The sequence below is a fragment of the Anolis sagrei genome, chromosome 2 (genome assembly GCF_037176765.1).
Source record: "Anolis sagrei isolate rAnoSag1 chromosome 2, rAnoSag1.mat, whole genome shotgun sequence".
Lineage (NCBI taxonomy): Eukaryota > Metazoa > Chordata > Lepidosauria > Squamata > Dactyloidae > Anolis > Anolis sagrei.
The window spans coordinates 151,000,466-151,015,303 of NC_090022.1; the positions used below are offsets into that span (position 1 = coordinate 151,000,466).

The 14,838-nt window shown below is 42.1% G+C and overlaps 1 protein-coding gene across 3 annotated transcripts in view; it reads right to left on the minus strand.

Moving 5' to 3' along the window:
- Nucleotides 1-140: 140 nt before the first annotated feature.
- The window catches only part of TMOD1 (tropomodulin 1), a 53,028-nt gene continuing 38,330 nt past the window's right edge, over nt 141-14,838 (minus strand). For 2 of the 3 annotated variants that reach the window (XM_060763770.2, XM_067463964.1), the window contains 6 exons: nt 14,446-14,535; nt 11,408-11,535; nt 9,837-9,944; nt 9,308-9,451; nt 7,000-7,144; nt 141-3,400 (listed from right to left, as the gene is read on the minus strand). In XM_060763770.2, the coding sequence (XP_060619753.2) occupies nt 3,336-3,400; nt 7,000-7,144; nt 9,308-9,451; nt 9,837-9,944; nt 11,408-11,535; nt 14,446-14,535 (680 nt within the window). In that variant the 3' untranslated portion in view covers nt 141-3,335. Of the gene's footprint in view, nt 3,401-5,417; nt 5,483-6,999; nt 7,145-9,307; nt 9,452-9,836; nt 9,945-11,407; nt 11,536-14,445; nt 14,536-14,838 lie in introns of all 3 variants that reach the window. The other variant, XM_067463965.1, reaches the window with a different exon arrangement.

The following is a 14,838-nucleotide window of genomic DNA, read 5'->3' on the forward strand; positions in this document are numbered from 1 at the left end:
AAGGAAATTTTAAGCAGTAGCTAGCAGTGTGCTTTGCTTTGCTTTCCATTGGCTCTGGTGTTGGTTTTGTATGATATAATCACAGACACATCAAACTTCCAGTAATAACGGCCTAGTATTCATACTTCATACAGGCTGAGTTTCTTACAAGTGACACTTTATTGTGGCATAATTTACAAGCAGCACAACATTAGAAGACTGGGTTCAACCCAATTAGGCACTGCTGCAAAAGCAACCTCAATTCCCTTTAACTGGCTGCCCAGTTCCATGTTCAACAACAGCGTCCAAAGGCTTGCATCCACTGGCTATAAGGCAGGATCTACTGATGCCATGAAAATGGAAAGAGGTCAGCAATTCTTCCCCCTTGACGCCTAGCCTCCCTTCTTGGTGCTCTTCTGCTCTTCCTGTGTGAGGGAGGCTGGTCTGAGACATGCCTGATGGGACAGACAATGCTGCATGCAAACATATCCTATCCTCCCTGAGAAAGACTATCTTGTCCCAGAGTAGCACAATCTTGGAAATTCATGCTGACCTTCAGAGAGGCTGGAGGCAGCACAACTTTGGAATACGGCTCCAAATGTGTTGGCTTGTGTATGCACAATTGGACCTCTGTATCAGTGGGACCAATACTCATAGTTTCATAAATAGGAATTTTTTAGCTCCATCAGGCACGTTTACCATAACTTCCACTGGAAGTTAGTAGAGTAGTATGGGGTGTGTGTATGTGCATAAATTCCTAGAGGATACTTGGTTGGATGTGGGTAGATAACTGTGAGTATTGGTCCGTGTGACTCTATGGCAGTGGTTCTCAACCTGTGAGTCCCCAGATGTTTTGGCCTTCAACTCCCAAAAATCCTAACAGCTGGTAAACGGGCTTAGATTTCTGGGGGTTGTAGACTAAAACAACTGGAGACCCAACGGATGATAATTAACCATGAGTATCGGTCTATGTGACTCTATGGCAGTGGTCCTCAACCTGTAGGTCTTCAGATGTTTTGGCTTTCAACTCCCAGAAATCCTAACAGCTGGTAAACTGCCTGGGATTTCTGGGAGTTGACCAAAACAACTGGAGACCCACAGGATGAGAACTAACTGTGAGTATCAGTCCATGTACTCTATGGCAGTGGTCCTCAACCTGTAGGTCTCCAGATGTTTTGGCTTTCAACTCCCAGAAATCCTAACAGCTGGTAAATTTGGCTGGGATTTCTGGGAGTTGTAGGTCAAAACACCTGGGGACCCACAGGTTGAGAACCACTGCTCTATAATAACTTCTGGAAGAACAATGATCATTTTAGTAGGGGTCACTCTTACGCAGTTCCCACAGTAAGGTCAAGAACATCCCCCGCAGATATGGGATTCATACTGTACATCATGCAAGAGGTCTTCAAAGAAGAGTGTATTTGGCAGTAGTGGTGTCCTGTAACAGTATGAGAGCATCTAGTCAACACTGAAGTAGGGGGACCTACAGGTGACTTGTCCAGACATGGGGGCTGTAGGCCACTTCCTTCAGCGCAGGTAGAGTGAGTCAAAGAGCCTCTATCCATGGAACAGCCATCACTAACCAATCTATTTGGAAAGCTATAACAATATGGAGAGTAACTCTTGAGAGTGTACAGATAAATAAAGCAATCATCCATCACAAACCCAAGAGTAAAGGGACTATAAATTATCTGGTGCATATTGTCAGAAGATTGAAGAGAACAACATCTATCTGCATGTTCATCTTACAAACTCTGAAATCGTTCAGTGAAAAAGAAAGGAAATATCCCGTTCCTGTGGTTTTCCCCCTTCTTGTAATGATTGCTTAAGAAAAGAGTGGCCTTAACATTCTTTCTATTGCTTGGGTGTGCAGGTGCTGTAGTAACGGCAGATGCTTTTACTACGGGATTGTAACTTACTGCTGTGTGTCTTGCTGATTGCAGTTCGCCAGTGCTGAAATTAATGATGTAGTCTGGGATGATAGAAATGCTGTCGGACTTATAGCTTCTTTCCAATTCTTGCCATTAAGTCAAATAAAATAAAATAAAGTATATTTTTAAACATTTCTGCTAATTTGCAGAGTAGCATTGCATCTTTTTTGTTCAGTACTCATCTATCTCACACTACACGCACAAACTCTCAAATTCCATGCTGAGATAACCATATATATTCATGTATAAGCCGATCTTATGGTCAAACCAAGAACAGATTTTGGGGCCCAAATTATGGATTTTGATGTGAGTTATGGATAAGATGAAAATCATTCAATCGAAAGGGGAAAGCTCTATTGCCTCTCCACTTAGAAGGCTTGGTGCTCTTTCTTTTGCTGCTATTTTCCCACTTTGACATTTAAAAGGCCAAAAGTGACAGTGCAGTGGAAAGAGTAGAAGCTCTCGGTGCTTCTTTGATGTTCTCCAGGATGGACTAAGCTCTTGCTTTTCACCACTTTATCCAGATAAGGGGATGGTTTATTTTTAGGTAAGAGTTAGGATAAGAGTTAGGATGAGCCCCTTAGTGGTGCAGCAGATTAAACCGCTGAGCTGCTGAAATTGCTGGCCAAAAGCTGGTGGTTCGAATCTGGGGAGCGGGGTGAGCTCCTGCTGTTAGCCCCAGCTTCTGCCAACCTAGCAGTTCGAAAAGATACAAATGTGAGTAGATCAATAGGTACCATTCCAGTGAGAAGGTAACGGCACTCCATGCAGTCATGCTGGCCACATGACCTTGGAGGTGTCTAAGGACAATGCCGGTTCTTTGGCTTAGAAATGGAGATGAGCATCATTCCCCAGAGTCGGACACAACTAGACTTAATATCAGGGGTGACCTTTACTAGGATAAGGTACTTAACGTCAATTTGTGGATACGTCAACCCAAGTTTCGGATCAGGTTTTGGACAAAACATTTAGACTTATGCATGAGTATATAGGGTAGGCTGCAGTCTAACTACAAATTCAAACTATCATTGCCCAATAGTGTTGAAATCCAGCACTTACACCTTATGGTCAAAAGGCTCAAACTTTGGATTGCTCTAAATCTGGGATGAGAATGTATGTTGGGAGCGCAATTTCCCTCATTCTTCACCATTAGATGAAGATATGCTGGCCAGGGATGTTGGCAATTGAATCCAACAACATCTGAAAGGACACATTCCCATCTAAGCTCTCAAAAAGGAAAAAAAGTCATTATTCACACACTGATTCTAAAGATCTTCACCTACATCACTAGTTTTCAACCTTTTAGTGCACAATGATGTCATATGAAAAAGAAAAACAGGCACTACAATTTCAATGCACAGTTGCTCTGCCATGAGACTTTGCAATCCAGTGCAAGCCGACTGATGCCATCTCTGCGACCCATCGTTACACCCCAGTCCGGCATTTGGGAAAGATGGGCCCATTCAGGTCTGCAAGCCTCCTCTTCCTCACTGAAAAGAAAGAAAAAGGAAAAACAGCTGAGGCAATACAGTTGCCATCCGTTTACACTCTGTGGAAGTTACATATATATTCTAAATATCTGAACACAGCATTTGTCACTAGAGAGAAAGGTAGATGCAAATGATCTGGTACAATAAATTCCCTAATTTCTTTTGGGGAAGTGCCCTCAGGGCCCTTCCACACAGCCATATGACCCAGAATATCAAGGCAAAAAATCCCACAATATCTGCTTTGAACTGAGTTATCTGAGTCCACACTGTCATCCAATCCAGTTCAATGTGGATTTTATACAGTTGTGTGAAAGGAGACCAAGGGCCCCTCCACGCAGCCATATAACCCAGAATATCAAGGCAAAAAAATCCCATAATATCTGCTTTGAACTGGGTTATCTGAGTCCACACTGCTGTATATTCTGTGGGAAGGTAATGACGTTCCATGCAGTCATGACCTTGGAGGTGTCTATGGACAACGCCAGCTCTTTAGCCTAGAAATGGAGTTAAGCACCACTCCCCAGTTGGACTCAACTAGACTTAATATCAAGGGGAAACTTTTATCTTCACCATATTAAGAAATCATTTTAATACCTCTCACTCTAAAACAAGTTTGCAGGATTCTAGAAATGGTGCCTGGGCCAACTGACAGAGGAGAACCCTACTGACTTCAACAGGACTTCTTCCCAGGTGAATTGTGTATAGAAATGTAGCCTACATCTGTAGTAGAGATAGGGCCAGACCTTAATTTAGTATCGGACTGGACCAAAACTATTTTGCTGTATTTTAATTGTTTCCGCTCCCCAGCCACTCTACTCCAAAACTACTTCCTATTCTCTGAACACTGCAGTTGTAATTGTGCATCCCTCACAAAATAACATCTCCCATGCTTCTTTAGAAGGAGACCATTTTAGTTGAAGTAAAAAGGTAAAGGTAAAGGTTTCCCCTTGATATGAAGTCCATTCGAGTCCAACTCTGGGGGGTGGTGCTCATCTTCATTTCTAAGCCAAAGAGCCCGTGTTGTCTGTAGATGTCTCCAAAGTCATGTGGCCAGCATGACTGCATGGAGCGACGTTACCTTCCCACCTAAGCGGGGTGGGAAATAGGGGTGGGCAAGTAGTAACATTCAGAGCCAATTTGAGAACCCCAGAGATTAAATTATTCTGTAAATTGGATTTTTTCCCAAAAATATTTTTGAGGCATGGAGTCACTTTGCCATGCTGTTGGACTCTTTTAGAACAGAAATTGATTGTGTTTCAGATTTTTTCTTGCTTCCTTTATTAAAAAGGTGTTTCTAGGCCCCCACATGGCCCAAACCTGGTAGAAAGACTCCCACTCCCTCTAGGGAGCATTAGAGGGCACTTTGTGGTAGGTGTAGTAGATATGTGCACTTCCAAGATCTCCTGGGGTGGTTAATGAAGGTCCCTCCACAGTTACCCACCCCTGCTTTAAATTCCCCCTGACCTAAGCACCCTTCCAGAAAGGCCCTATATCCCAGGATCTGATAGCAGGTTTTCTGTTTATCCCAGACTATCTGGCAGTGCGGACTCATATAATTCAGTTTAAAGTAGAAAACCTGGGATCAGATCCTGGAATACAGAGCCTACTGACTTCTTCCCAGGTGAAGTGTGTATAGAAATGCAGCCCTAAAGGCCCTAAGTTTATGGGCTACATTTTCCCAATGTTTTATTCCATTAATATTCTTGCAAAGGGATTAGTTTACAGTCACTCAAATAAATAAGCAAATGGGAAGAGGGAAAATAAAGCCAGAAAAGGATGAAGAATTATGTCACAAATATGGCACAGTGAAGGTGTAAGTGATCTTTTCTTTCAGTATGTATGGAAGCTGAAGTTATCTCTAAAGAAGAAAAGACATCTGTAGCAAAGACAGAAAGCCATGGAAAGAAGCTGAAAGAAAGAGTCAAAACAGTCAAGTGGAAGCGCAAGGAGACGCTGCTACTTCAAGCCTAGAGAGAAAAGAAAAGTGATTGCCAAGAGGAAGGGGAGAAATCTATACTTATGCATCCTCCAGTTCCAAGGCTGATGAATTATGCCACAGGCCATCGCATCGACGAATACGAGCTGCAAATAAGAACCAAGTCAGAGATCTTCTGCACAGCTCTTGCAACCAACGAGGTATGCTAGTAGCAGTTCTTCCTAGACAATCTGACAACTATTTCCTTTCAAAAGAACTTAATGGTGAACTTTTAGATGCCGATGACTTTGCTCCCCATGTGGCTGACATGCTCTTTGATTAATATCAGGCAAACAATGAGGGAGGCTCTGTGATCACAAGCGTCATATAATATAGGTACAGAAGAGTCTTGCTTATCCAACCTTTGCTCATCCAACGTTCTGTATTATCCAATGCAGTCTACCTCCCGCCTGGATCCACAGCTGTTTCAATACATTGCAATGTTTTGGTTCTAAATTCGTAAATAGAGTAATTACTTCATAACATTACCATGTGTTGAACTGCTTTTTCTGTCGAATTGTTGTAAAATGATGTTTTGGTGCTTAATTTCTAAAATCATACTGTAATTTCATAGGCTTTTCCTTAATCTCTCCTTATTGTCCAATATTTTCACTTATCCAACATTCTGCCAGTCCGTTTATGTTGGATAAGTGAGACTCTACTGTACTGTAAAAAGCACCTCAGATTTTGCAAAACACACATTTCCTTGAACCCTGTGCTGAGAGAATGGCAAGATATAAATAAATTAAATAAATATTAAATATCTTGAAAAAGTTACTGTCCAGTCTGCAGTGTCGCTAATCCTCAATTCTACAATTCCTCAAGATAGCCTGCTATCTATGAAACATAGATGTTCTTACACATGCTTTGCATATAGATGTCTCTGGGTTCAATACTCGACACCTTCTCAACCACAGGTTCTAAATCTTTCGTCTAAACCGAAGGGTGTCCACAGATGGATTTCAGCAGCACTGTGAACTGGTAATTTTGTCCCTATTATTTTAAAATCCATGTTTTAAACGTAGTTTCTAAATAGGGAATCCATAGCAAAGAAATCTGGAACCCTACCCCCAAAATCTGGAACTGTTGCTTCAGAGAGTCTCATTTCACATAGGAAAAGTTTCCTTGGGACTCCCAAGGAATGGCTGGCCTGGAAGCATTATGCGTTTCTTGATGAATTTATTTACTGTATTTATATCCCTCCCTTCTCACCCCAAAGGGGACTCAGAGCGGCCCTTGGTGAACATGTTCAGCAATGTGTTGTAGGTTTTTCGGGCTATTTGGCCATGTTCTAGAAGCATTCTCTCCTGACGTTTCGCCTGCATCTATGGCAAGCATTCTCAGAGGTTGTGACCTCACAATCTCCTCCTCCTCCTCCTCCTCTTCCTCCTGTTGCCGTAAATCTCAAAAAATCAAGTTCTCAAAACTAACTAGTCACTAACAAGTTCCTAAAATACTGGACACCTACCCTTCAACCAAAAAGCAAAAGATACAAGACAAACAACCCGTTTGTCACCTGGAGAGATAATATACAAGCGCTATTTCCTGGGGCAGGGAATGAATTCCCTTTGTGAATTCATGCTGTTGAGGATGAAAGAACAATCAACTGAAAGAACTCACTCACCAAGATCATTATTGTTCATCATGGCGTTTGCTGCTCGAAGCCTGGGGCCTTGCTGAGTGAAGTGATATCCAAATTTCAAGAGAGATGTGTTCTTTTCTAACATACTTGCAATCTCCATTTCGACTTTGTTACCTAGTAGCTGACTCTTAAAAAGAAAAAAAGAAGACAGGTGCTCTTTCAGTTAATTCACATTTTATCTCCCATCTGCTTGTTCCTCCTTTAGAATAATTCACACATATTTTCCACATATTAACAACAAAAACCAAAATCCTGCATTTGCCAGACTAAATAAAATGACCAGAAGGTCACAGATTTTGTTGCTGATCTTTTTCTGATGTTATTTGAAGATGCATACTTATTTTGTGAATCCCAGAATACTGTATTTTCTATTGGCATCTGGTATAATCAGATACTTTACACCAGCTTATCAGGTTGGTTTATTTTAACCCAATATAAAGTCAGGCCCACAAAGGCACTAGCTTTCCATGGTAATAGGACTGTGTGCCCCTGCGAGGCAAGAGGTTATGCTGACTAATGACACAACTGGACTTGCGCCAAAGGAACGTTTAGCTACTGATGTGTTCAGAGGTAAAAGGAAGAACATATATTATAGGATATGGAATGTGAAAAGCATGGATCAGAGGATGCTAGATATAGCAGAACAAGAAACTGAACATGGGTTGTTGTAGGTTTTTTCGGGCTATATGGCCATGTTCTAGAGGCATTCTCTCCTGACATTTCGCCTGCATCTATGGCAAGCATCCTCAGAGGTAGTGAGGTCTGTTGGAACTAGGAAAATGGGTTTATATATCTGTGGAATGACCAGGGTGGGACAAAGGACTCTTGTCTGCTGGAGCTAGGTGGGAATGTTTCAACTGACCACCTTGATTAGCATTTGATGGCCTGGCAGTGCCTGGGGCAATCTTTTGTTGAGAGATGATTAGATGTCCTCTATTGCTTCCTCTCTGTTGTAATTTTAGAGTTTTTTAACACTGGTAGCCAGATTTTGTTCATTTTCATGGTTTCCTCCTTTCTGTTGAAATTGTCCACATACTTGTGAATTTTAATGGCTTCTCTGTGTAGTCTGACATGGGGTTGTTAGAGTGGTCCAGCATTTCTGTGTTACTGAACTGAACATGCATTGCAATATTGAACATGTATTGCAATATTGTAGGAATTCTTTGCTCCAACTGTGTTGCAATGGGTTTAGTCTTCTCTTGAAAGAACATGTCAAGACGCACAGGGGCTGAAGATACCATACATCTTTATTGTTTGGAATACAAGAACCTAGCACTACTGCCCATCTATATAGGGCCTGAGCTACAAGGTCATAAATCACCCCAAAGCCCTGGAACCTGGTGCCTGCCCTTTCCCACATACTTCTCCCATCTCAGGGCAATTGACTTTTCTGGCCGATTCATGTGTCCTTGCAGCATCCTGTCCTCCCTTTTGGCCAATGACCATGTGCTCTCTCTATGCCAGGGCATGAGTGATCATGACAAATACTTGCTGTGAGTGAGCTTAAGTTTTACAAGATGTTTAGCCTTCACTGCCAAAGAAATTTCTCGCCAAACTACAAAGCCTATAATTCCATAGCAATGAGCTATGACAGTTAAAGTGATCTCAAACTGCATTAGATGTACCCCAGGCGAGGAACAAGACTGACAGCCAGCATTAGTATTTCTCTTCCTTTATCATAGAATCATAGAGTTGGAAGAGTCTCCAAGGGCCATCAAGTCCAACCCCCTGCTATACAGGAAATGAGGTTTATCCTATGGCTCAGGGTAACATTGTGAGCTTTCCCATCTCTTTTAACCTGGAGAATTTGCTTTTGTTGTTGTTTATTCATTCAGTCGCTTCCGACACTTTGTGACCTCATGGACCAGCCCACGACAGAGCTCCTTGTTGGCCGTGGCCACCCCCAGCTCCTTCAAAGCCAAGCCAGTCACTTCAAGGATACCATCCATCCATCTGATCTTTGATCTCTTCCTTTTTCCTTCAATTATCCTCAGCATCATTATTTTCTCCATGCTTTCCTGTCTTCTCATGATGTGGCCAAAGTACTAAATCTTTGTCTCTAATCTCCTTCCCTTCAGTGAGCAGTCAGGCTTTATTTCCTGGAGTATGGGCTGGTTTGATCTTCTTTGTTTTAACTTTATTTTAAACATCAGTATACAGCCTACTTCAGTATTCATGCCCATTTTTGTTCAATACAAACATTTTAAGTTACTCATCCTCTGAACAGAACTAAATTTTATATTATTTTCATTTATGTCTGTACAAGAGAATTGGAATGAGAACTGGTTACCTGGTTGTCGATTTTGAGTTCAATTAATGTTGTGTTGCACTGCAGGGCTTCTATCATGGCCAGGATTCCTGATCCAGAAATGAAATTTGATTCTACATTTAAGCTCTTCAATACACCGTTGACTTTCAACATTTCTGCCAGTGCCTTCCATATTGAGAGAAAGGGGGAGAAAAATATGATACAAGTGTCCGTCATCACCATTCTCATCATTGTCATCGTCATGCATGAAGGAGCCCCCGGTGGTGCAATGGGTTAAACACTTGTGCCAGCAGGACTGAAGACCAACAGGTCAGAGGCTCGAATCCATTGCTATACAAAAACTAATAATGCCTGTTGAGGTTTGAATACATTTCTGGGAAAAGTACAATTAGGGCAGTATCTAAGCCTTCTTTCCAGTAAGGAAATAAAGTCCTTCACACAAGGTGTGCGCTTGGATAACATTTCATTCTCGCAAGTCATCTTTAAAGGAAACAGTCCCATTAAAAGCTTCCTTGAGAAGATTAGCCTGGGTAATCTGTCTAACACTTACGTAAGCGACAGGGTCATTGCTTCTTGTTCCTACTATGCTGAACTTTTTCACGTAGCTGTTGTTCTTCAAAGCCTCCGCATAGGCTTTTAATGTTGGTATGGGGATGTCCTTCAAAAGAGAAATACACAGACCACCTCAATGTATGCTGTTAAGTTGGTGTGAAATTATACAAGTCAAGGTTATAAATGTAAGTTTATTTATTATTATTTATTTCCGGTATTTCTACCCAGTCTCTTCTCAACCCCTGAAAGGGGACTCAGGACGGCTTACAGCAGACACTGATAAGTTCCTTTCTTTCAAGTAATCGCATGGGTCAGGCACAACAAACTGGGGAAAACTGACATATTTGGAAGAATACACTCCTTACATTCCAAACTCAGTGCTGCCTGGTCTGGCTGGAAGAAGAAGACTATATTTTGAAATAACCTTCAGGGAAATATGTAGGGAATAATTCGTGGGCGGGAGGAGAGAAAAGCACTCTTCTGTCTTCTAAATTGGCCAGATTGCTAACTGGAGCACTGTATTGTTAGAGGATGACTCCCATGTTGCAGCAGCTCCACTTGCTGCCATTCTGCTTCCCTGCTAAATACAATGTGTCGTCATCACCTATAAAGCCCTAAATGGTTTGGGGCCAGACTATTTGCAGAGCCACATCTCTGTATACAAACTGGTCCGAGCTTTGCGATCCATGGAGGAGGTCCTGCTCTTGGTCCCACCCTGTCTCAAGCATGGCTGGTGGGAGCGAGAGACGGGGCCTTCTCTGTGATTGCGCCCCACCTCTGGAACTCCCTCCCAAAAGAACTAAAAACTGGTCCCTCTCTCTTCGCCTTCAAAACACTGCTAAAACCCATCTATGTACTCTGGCGTATGGAGAGGAGGAAGATTAACATGCCCAACGTACATCCCTGCCTAGTTATGTTAACTCTTGTCCAGAGACTGGAACTGACTTCAGCCTGTTGGTTGCTGCATATCATTATTAATTTTAAAGTTAGGGTGCTTTTTTATTGCTCAGTGTGGGCCCCTTCCACACATCTGAAAAAAAATCCCACATTATCTGCTTTGAACTGGGATATATGGTAGTGTGGACTCAGATAACCCAGTTCAAAACAGATATTGTGGGATTTTCTACCTTGATATTCTGGGATATAAGGCTATGTGGAAGGGTCTGTGGTCTGTCCTGATGGAATTTGTTTGTATCCTTTCCCTTTTTTGCACTGAATGTTTGCCATACTTATTGGAAACTGCCCTGAGTCCCTTCGGGGAGATAGGCCAGTCTACAAATAAAGTTGTTGTTGTTGTTGTTGTTATAATAATTGAGAAGAGTGTTGGTGTCAATTGGGCCTCCAAGGGGATAGCATTCCATGGTTACGGTGGCTAGAATTACTCTCAGCAAATAGTGATTGGAAACAGATATTTGCAGAGATAAAATGTACCCCCCCTTCTAATTCCAATGCTTTAAAAATAAAAGATTATTCGTGATAAAATAGTGAGTTAATAAACAGAATTGAATCTTGAACTGTGAGGTGGCCTATTCATTCAGAATGCAAATTTGTCTAAGAAAGTATTTGTACCTTAATATTATTGAGATTGACTTCCTCCAGTTCTGGATCATTGTTTTTCACTCTTTCCAAAGTTTCTTCTACATCTGTTGAATTTGGTTCATCAGGAACAGGTTTATATTGTGTGGGCTTAATTATACCTGCATGGAAGAAGGACAGAATAATTAGATAAAGGAATAAAGGTCTCCTTTCCTTGAGTAATTGCCTTGGTAGTCCAGTGAATAAAAAGTAAGTTATCAACTCAAAGGACTCACACTTTGGTCTCAGTCCAGCAGCTCCTGGTCACTGAGAAGTGCACTATCTCTGTAAATTTTCATTTTGTATGAGGAAGAAAATGAAAAAGAAACACACGGAAAACAAGCAGGCCTATCTTTGGCAATGTATAGGCAGTAATTCTTTCTTGTAACACTGTTCGCCTTGGAAAAGCATAATTACAACTATATCCCCTTAATCCAGCTTCCGCAAACTGGTTTGATACATGTTGGGCCACAGCTCCCATTATCTACATTCATGATACCTATGATAGGGGTTGCAGTCCAATCCAGATCAGTCACCAGGATTTTTTTTTCTTTCGTGTCAGGAGCGACTTGAGAAACTGCAGGTCGTTTCTGGTGTGAGAAAATTGGCCATCTGCAGGGACGTTGCTCAGGGGATGCCCAGATGTTAGATGTTTTACCATCCTTGTGCGAGGCTTCTCTCATGTTCCTGCATAGGGAGCTGGAGCTGACATAGGGAGCTCAACCCGCTCTCCCCGGATTCGAACCGCTGACCTCTCAGTCAACAGTCCTGCCAGCACACGGGTTTGACCTATTGCGCCACTGGGCGGTCCAGTCATCAGGATGAAGAAGACTATTTAACCCTATACAAGCCTATGGAGTGCAGCTTTGTAGGCACAACTCTTTTTACCTTATCTTGAAATATATTTTGTCCATTAAAATATAGACAGTTGGAAAAGTCTGAGTTTTGGATTACACTTCGAAATTTGATTGGTAGACTCTGGGAATAGTAGTTTTTTAAAAAGTAACACTCACCTATTTCTCACTTTTAAAAAATAAAGAAGTTGTGAATTTCCTATTGTTTTCCTTTTGTGACTGTAAAGTATCCTTCCTTTTGCGGAATACAAACACAATGCCCAAATAAGGGACAGGGCATTTGAACTTTGAAAGCATTTGCTTTATAATAGAGAAGATAGATGCTTTTGAGCTGTGGTGCTGGAGGAAAGTTCTGAGAGTGCCTTGGACCGTGAGAAGATCCAACCAGTCCATACTTCAGGAAATAAAGCCCGCCTGCTCACTGGAGGGAAGGATAGTAGAGGCCAAGATGAAGTACTTTGGCCACATCATGAGAAGACAAGAAAGCTTGGAGAAGACAATGATGCTGGGGAAAATGGAAGGAAAAAGGAAGAGGGGCCAACCAAGGGCAAGATGGATAGATGGTATCCTTGAAGTGACTGGCTTGACCTTAAAGAAGCTGGGGGTGGTGACGGCTGACAGGGAGCTCTGGCATGGGGTGGCCCATAAGGTCACAAATTGTCGGAAGCAACTGAACGAAGAAACAACAACAATAGAGAATGTCATTTAGACAAGAAGTACATGTTAATGAGTGGCAGTGTTGTTTCCTGCACTCGTTAGGACTGATGCACTGAATATAATGAGAACTGTAGTGCTCAAATCCCCAAAGAAATTGGAAACTATACAGTTATACTATAGATTTCCCAAACCTGTTGTTGCCCAGATCTTCTGTAGCTCCAAAGCTCAGAGTAAGATTCACTGCTTACTCTACAGATCCTGGTGTCCTTTGGTGGGTGAAGTGTACAAGGGCTGGTCTTACAATATAGATCTCAGAAGTGGCCAATGCCCAAATAAGGGACAGGGTATTTCCAGCAGTCCTAAATGAGGCAAGAGGAGGAAAGCACTGATGGAGCCTTGTAGATCCCATAGCTAGGGAGAATTACCTTCTAGTTTCATATTTACTACTTCTGAGCAAGGTTAAGTTGCAGGCAGTGCCATGATAGCTCTAAGCAGGTTTGGATGACACTAATTGTTTAGAATAGATCTAATTATTTAGATCTCTTTCTGTCTGGCTTTCAGCTTCCTGGCGTTGGGACATAAATTGTCTTTGTAGCATCCTGGGTGGTGAACAAATGGGGGCTTTTGATCCTGTTGGTTTTTTGTTTTTGTATCACTGACCCTGGTATCCCCCGGATTCTCTCTCTGGAATGGAAGATGGAGGCATTATGTTCAATGATTTCAGGTACTCCTGAAAGGACAGACCCCGAAAAATTGTGCAGTGCCAAGGGCAACGATGTCACCCAGTTTGGTAAATCACAGAGTCACCTCTATGGCTCTACTTTCATATATGATCACACCACTATATATACATACATACATATATATAAAGGTAAAGGTAAAGGTTGTCCCCTGACATTAAGTCCAGTCATGTCTGACTCTGGGGTGTGGTGCTCATCTCCATTTCTAAGCCGAAGAGCTAGTGTTGTCCGTAGACACCTCCAAGGTTATGTGGCTGGCATGACTGCATGGAGCGCCGTTACCTTCCCGCCGGATCTACTGATCTATTGATCTACTCACATTTGCATGTTTTCGAACTGCTAGGTTGGCAGAAGCTAGGGCTGACAGCAGAAGCTCACGCCGCTCCCCGGAATCGAACCTGCGACCTTTCAATCAACAAGCTCAGCAGCTCAGTGCTTTAACCCACTACGCCACCGGGGGCTCCATATATATATATATATATATATATATATATATATATATATATTACACACTCACACACACACACACATAACTATCCGCATTCACCACCTTTTCTGCATACTGAAATTGTACATGTGTGGGTGCATATGTGTGCACGCACACACAAATATAGTTTCCTTGTTCCTGATGCTGCCCAGAGATTGCAGCATGAACCATAGCAGTCAGCTTGCAGGAGACTGCCTGCATATTTGTTCAACAAGCACCAGTGCCATTGCATCAATTTCATGGACTCTGGAAATGGAGGCCTTCAGAATCTGTGAGGCTGCAAATCTTACTTACTGTCCAGTCCTTCTTTGTTGACGATAGTTGTGCTTCCAAGTGCTTCGTAATATTGTTGATTACTCATCAGGGTGTGCATGCCAAGAATAGCTACATGAGAGAAAAGAAAATTAAAAAATCAGTTGAGCAAAGTTACTGGTTTTCCTTTCTTGGGAAAGTAATGGTTTGGCCAAGACACAGAGCAGCCTAGAAAAAAGCCTGAAACAGCAGTGATAAATGGCTTTGTTTTATTTCTATTTCGAAGGCAAGGAAGTTGAGGCAGAGAATAATTCAAGAAGGCCCAGAATGCCGGCTGAAGACCAACACAGCTCAAATGACAACAACGGATATGAGCCCCCTTTTTTCCCATAGTCATTTTTGTAGACAAGTTTTTCCCCCCAAGTAGTAATTTAC